At 50.7% G+C, this 6,000-nt stretch overlaps 1 protein-coding gene across 1 annotated transcript; it reads left to right on the forward strand.

Moving 5' to 3' along the window:
• The first annotated feature begins 3,023 nt into the window (after positions 1 to 3,023).
• LOC120843388 (sialidase-like) lies at positions 3,024 to 4,583 on the forward strand. Its single transcript, XM_042294827.1, has 2 exons — positions 3,024 to 3,064; positions 3,203 to 4,583. The coding sequence occupies exons 1-2, from the start codon at positions 3,024 to 3,026 to the stop codon at positions 4,434 to 4,436; spliced, it is 1,275 nt and encodes a 424-aa protein (XP_042150761.1). The 3' UTR covers positions 4,437 to 4,583.
• Positions 4,584 to 6,000: the final 1,417 nt, after the last annotated feature.

A 6,000-nucleotide genomic window follows, 5' to 3' on the forward strand; every position in this document is an offset into this window, starting at 1 on the left:
GAATTTTTGACCAACAGAACACAGGCAGTTTCTTTTCATTGTAATGTTTCTTCTAGTATTAATGTGAAGTCTGGAGTTCCTCAGGGATCAGTTTTGGGCCCCTTGTTGTTCCTTGTCTATATTAATGATATTGCCACTAGCATTTCCTCTACAGGCAGACTCTTTGCAGACGACTGCGTTATTTATAGAACTGTCAAAAACCAGACCGACTGTCTCTCACTACAGCATGACTTAGACGCCCTCTCTTTATGGTGTGATCGCTGGCAAATGAGCATCAATACCTGAAAATCTAAATTTATGAGCTTCTCCACAAAAACATTCACTGTAAGTTTCAACTACTCAATAGGACATCTATCAATCGAGAAAGTAAATAACGACAAATATCTAGGAGTTATTTTGAGCGAGAACCTACACTGGCAGGACCACGTAAATTATGTGGCTAGCAAGGCTAGTAGGTCATTAGGTTTTCTAAGACGAAATTTATATCTGGCACCTCCGGACGTTCGTTTACTCGCTTACAAATTATGTGTTCGATCTCAATTAGAGTATGTCTCTATCATATGGAATCCCTTCTCAGGACTACCTAATTCAACAAATAGAGTCAATTCAGAACAGGGCAAGCAGATTTGTTTACAAAGATTATTCTCGACACACAAGCGTATCTTAGCCAAAAAGAAAAAGCTGACTTGCCACTCCTCTCTATCAGAAGAAAACTTTTTAGGCTAACCTTCATCCATAACATCTATTATAATAACCCACTCCTCAAGCTTGAACTTTAAAGCCGCCACACCGTATTTTTCCTCGATTTGATCATCGGCATAAGGTACTACCACAAACATCACATACTAAACTTTTCCAGACGTCACCTTTACAGTTGGCGATTTCCGACTGGAACAAACTTCCAGCCAGCATTGTGACTTTAGTAAATGTCGACGAATTTAAAAGTGCGTGTGCTCAATACTGCGTAAATTGAAATGTATGTTTTCCACGTGTTTTCATTATATAATTATTTTTGCATGATGTGTGTTAATATTTTCACTGTTCTGTTTTCCTTGTATACTGCTGAATTTCCCCCCTCATGTATGCCCCCTTGGGGCGGTTGTGAGGTACAAATAAATGAAATAAATGATATAATGTGCCATTCAAAAACAAATTGAAAAAAAAAAGCGGTCAGGAGGACACAAAAAGTAGGGCGTACTAGGGTCTATCCATTTGGTCTTTTATTGACATTTGGAGCCTGCATATTGCTGGTCTCATGTTTCCTGTCATAAGTTTGGTCACTTGCCTCCAAGTCTGTAATCGGTTCAGCTTTGCCCCGGAGTCTGAATATCCCTAGTTTCGTGGATTGTTGCGGCGACAATTATTTTCGTAGGTTCAAAAATGTATTTGAGATACTGAGTACAACATAGTGAGGAATGTAATTTAAATAGAGTGGGGCAAAAAGTCTAGACGAAATGTATTTTCAAGATATCGAAATACTAACAAATGTATTTAAAATACAGTATCTAGAGTAGAGTATTTAAGATAGGCACAAGGCTGGCCCACTATAGAGCAGAGAAAATATAGTACGGCGACACGGCGCGCGTGCGCCGCCGTCCCGTCATTTGTCTACTGTTTTTCTCTATGCCCCCGGTAGAACGTACACTCAAAGAAAAAATGGAGGAAAAGGTAGCAACGGCGCACTTTCCTCCCTTCTACTGAAGCGCCCCCAAGCGGACACGAGAAGTAGGGAGGAATGAAACGTTTTTCTCCTTCTCCAGGCAGACGGGAGAAAGCTTTTGCCCTCCCGACTCATCGTCTTCCGGTTTCGTTTTTCGAGCACGTCGCGCACGTTGTTAAATAAATGTTGTTGAGTTGATTGAGCTTCAGCGGCAGCGAAGACCGCCTGGAATTCCGGCTCCCAGTCCAAACACGCCGTGATCGGCGGGGGCGGGGTGTCGCAGGCTGACATTCCGCTTTACAATGAACATTTGAAGACCCCTTGAGGGATTAGGTGCAGTCGATCGACATGCGGATTGTCATGTTGGAACGCTCTTCTGAACCGTAAGCTCCTATCGTACAGTGGCCAATGTGACTGTCGGCTGTCTCGTCCCCGAGAGCGATTAAGCTCCGGGGGAAGGACTGAACAGTATGAAAATATGACGGAAAGTGCGTATATTTACAGTCTGGAATTTCACCATTAAGAAAAATTAATAGGTAAAATTGAAAAAAAAAGCTATCCTTTATTTTGTAGTTTAAATATACTACGGTTCCTGGAGAACTGCCCTGCAAGTGGCGCGCTGGGATGAGCGCTGGAAGTTTTCGAGCTCGCCACGGCGTAGCTCCGTACACTTCACACCTGCCGCAAGTCGCGGCTTTGGCTGCATTCAAGTTGATCGAAAATCGATTTCTGTGCCCGTTAAGCATCATTTCCAGCTGAGTGGATATGCGCTCTACGGAGATTAGTTCAACATGACAATTGCAGCCGTGCGCGAACAGCACAAATGGAAAAACAAACACAGCAATAGAAATACTGGCTACGACCTGCCGTGCGGGGAAACAAACTTATGGCTTGGAATCACATTGGAGCGGCTCGATTTATTGGCTTTCAAATAATTACGGCATGATCGAGCGTTTACCTTTTAGTCAGAGATTCATCCCCTGAGCCATTCACAATACAGCCAGAGGTATGGCATTGCTGGAAAAAATCGACATGCTGTGAATTTTTTCTATTGCTTACGGGCAGTCACCGAGAAATTCCGTACGTTCAAAACGACCAGTATAAGATACGGAAGCGCAGAGCTCGGGAGTAGTGATCGGGTTAGTGTGCCGTTGTATGTGTGTGCGCTCAATGTATGTTCAGCTGACGCTTGTAGTATGCGCTTCTCGGCCTTTTGCTAAGAAGCTGTCTCGCTGTCTCGCTGCCTCGCTGCCTCGCTGTCTCGCTGTCTCGCCGCCTCGCTGTTTCGCCCAGTTCGTCGCCCTCTGTTGCATCCCCGGGACCGCGTTTGTTCGTGGTCCCCGGGGTTGTCGGTTTTCCAACCATGGCGTCCACGGTACTACCAGCCAAGGGTATGTGTTTCTCGTTCAGCGTCCCTGCCGACACCGCCGTCGACGAGATTATGGACGCTTTCCAAGTAACCGCCGGTTCCGGAGGTTTAAAGTTCCTGCAACACCAAGGTGGAACAAGGTTTCTGTCGTCGGTGACCAGCATCGGTGCAGCGAACCGCCTTGTAGCCCAAGGGAACTTGGTGCTCCGTGACGTTGCGGTGCCACTCGAAGCAGTCGGCGTCCACGTCCTTCATGTCTCCATTTATCGTCTCCCGCCGTATGTCACGGAGGAAGCCGTCGTGCAAGCCATCGCCCCGTTCGGAAAAGTAAAGTCCATCACGTACGTGTCGTACCGAGACCGTCCCGACATTCTCACAGGAACGAGGGTGGTCAAGGTGGAAATGGCGAAGCCCATACCAAACTTCATCACCATCCAAGGGCACCGTGTAATGGTGGATTATCGTGGACTGCGACGTGTGTGCAGCCGTTGCGGACAGGAAGGGCACATCGGGCCAGCCTGCAAGACCGCACGCTGCGAACGTTGCGCCGTTTTCGGGCATCCAACAGCGGGCTGCACCGCCCCTTGTTTGCGGTGCGGTCACGCCCACGCAACAGCGGACTGTACCCAGCGTAGGTCATACGCCGCTGTGGCCCACCCAGCGGGAGCCTCTCGACCCCACCAGCCATCGCAGGGTGCCGCAGGCAAGAGCCCCCTTGTTTCTGAGGAGCTCAGCGACAATTTGGACCCCTCCATCCGTCTGCGGGATCGTCCACTGGCCCCAAGTGACACGCCCTCCGGTGACTCATCGAGTGAGTTTTCCTCTGTCACCTCTACCGCCGTCAAGTCGCCCGATGTGTTTTCTATGGAAACCCCTGTGCAAGCCATCGTCAAAGCGCAAGTCACCGCCGCGACGCCTCCCACTGCCCCAGCGCAAGTCACCGCCGCGACGCCTCCCACTGCCCCAGCGCAAGTCACCGCCGCGACGCCCACCATCGCCCCAGCGCAAGTCACCGCCGCGACGCCCACCATCGCCCCAGCGCAAGCTGCCGGCGCGGCGCTCCCCGTCGTTCCGACGCAAGATGACGCTGCGGCGTCTCCCGACGGTCTCGACTTCCAGGAGAGTGATGTGGCCGACTCGAGTCATAGCCCCGGTCGCCTGGTCATCTCCGACGACACGGACCTAACCCCAGGCCAACGAGAGCCTTCCGCCCGTTCTGAGCTGTCGCCGTCAACACAACGTGAGTCGTCCAAGTTTTCTTCTTCTGACGAAGGCGAGGACCGTGGTGATGCGAAACGAACTTTTCCGAGCACTAGCAGCGGCTCGGACGGGCCCATCGCGTCCACCGTCAAGAAAAAGCGTTCCGAGCCTCATGACTCGGACGAGGACTACAGCCTCACGTTTTAGCCTATCCCGTGACCATGCCGGTTTGTTCTTATTTCTTTCTTTTTCTGGGCCTGCACGTGATTACCCTAAACGTTCAGGGTTTTCGCTCCCCCAACAAACAACGTGAGGTTGTACATTTCGCTCAGGCGCAACATTGCGATCTGCTTTTTCTTCAGGAAACAAATTTTTTTTACCGCACGAGATGTAGCCGAGTTTAAAACAAGGTTTTCTATCCCATGTTACTTTTCTTTTGCTGTGTCACGCTCATGCGGCGTAGGCGTTTTAATTTTTCGCACTTGTTTCCTTGGAGGCGCTTTTTCTCTTTGTGATCCTGACGGCCGCGTCCTTGTATACTCCTTTTTTGTGGGTCATGCTAAGTTTCGGGTAGTGAGTGTGTATGCGCCTGCGCGTGCTTCGGCGTCTAACAGTTTTTTTAGTAGTATTTTTCAATATGCTCCCGACGACGGTTCCTTTTTGCTTTGCGGGGACTTCAATTGTGTAGAAGATTCTGTTCGAGATGTTCGCGGCCCTGGACGCGGACGTCCCACTTCGAATGCCCGTGAGCTTGTACGAATACTTACGCTCTACGATTTGCGAGATGGCTGGCTGGAGTTGAATGGAACGGCGTACATGTCCACGTGGTCGCGAGGATCCTCGTCGAGCCGTCTGGATCGGGTATATGTTCCTTCCTGCCTAGCTACTCGTATTGAAACCTGCACGGTGCTTTCTTTTCCGACAGCCGCTGGCTACATTTCGGACCATCGCCCGGTGTCCATTGTTTTCGACGTCTCCAGTTTTTTGCAACCGCGAGGCGACACATGGAGAATGGACGTCTCCCTTCTGCGAGATGACCAAGCCCTTTCGAGCCTGCGTCGATCTATAGGGGTGTCATTGACGGTCGTTCCCCTGTCTCACACCCGGTGGGATGGGATCAAGGCTGACTGCCGTTTTCTTGCAACGGCAGCGGGGAAGATGTTTCGACGCAGGACGACCGACGCCCTCAACGAGGTTGTCAACCGCATCCGCGCAGTGCAGCGTGGAGGCGCGCGCACACACCTGATGTCGGAATACCTGGCGGTCCTCCGTGATCGACACCAGCGCCTTTTACGCTTGTCCTCCCGAACGGTTGTCGAGCAGCGACTGCAGGACCGGCCTGTGGATGACCCAGAGGTTCTTCGGTGCCTCCGCGCCATGCGAACTGGTGGAGGCGGACCGCCTTTCATTCATAATGTCCAACTTGCGGACGGGAGCTTTTCGGACGATCCACACGACATAGACACGGTTTTCAGAGATTTCGTTTCACAACTTTTTTGTTCGGATCACCTTGCATCTGAAAACTTTGCTGAGAAAGTTCGCCAGTTTTGTGGCGACGTTCCTGCTTGCCCCGAGTTCTTGGCCTCGTCTCTCGTGCGTCCCACCGACCGCGATGAACTTTTCGAGATCCTTCGTGCTATGAAGACTGGGTCTGCCCCAGGGCCGGACGGCTTGCCAGCCGAATTTTACGTTTCTTTTTGGGAAATATTCGGGGCCCCTCTTGTCCAGCTGGTCAACGGGATTCTGGAAACCGGCGCCGTTCCGCCATCAT

The sequence above is a fragment of the Ixodes scapularis genome, unplaced genomic scaffold (genome assembly GCF_016920785.2).
Source record: "Ixodes scapularis isolate PalLabHiFi unplaced genomic scaffold, ASM1692078v2 PGA_scaffold6__148_contigs__length_123643588, whole genome shotgun sequence".
Classification (NCBI taxonomy): Eukaryota; Metazoa; Arthropoda; class Arachnida; order Ixodida; family Ixodidae; genus Ixodes; species Ixodes scapularis.

What these genes read in the sequence shown, in the direction of transcription:
- LOC120843388 (XM_042294827.1), top strand. Translation starts at nt 3,024, where the DNA reads ATGGCGTCCACGGTACTACCAGCCAAGGGTATGTGTTTCTC. An exon ending in GCCAAGGGTATGTGTTTCTC is followed by an intron (nt 3,065 to 3,202) that starts GTTCAGCGTCCC and finishes CATCGGTGCAGC; the next exon opens with GAACCGCCTTGTAGCCCAAG.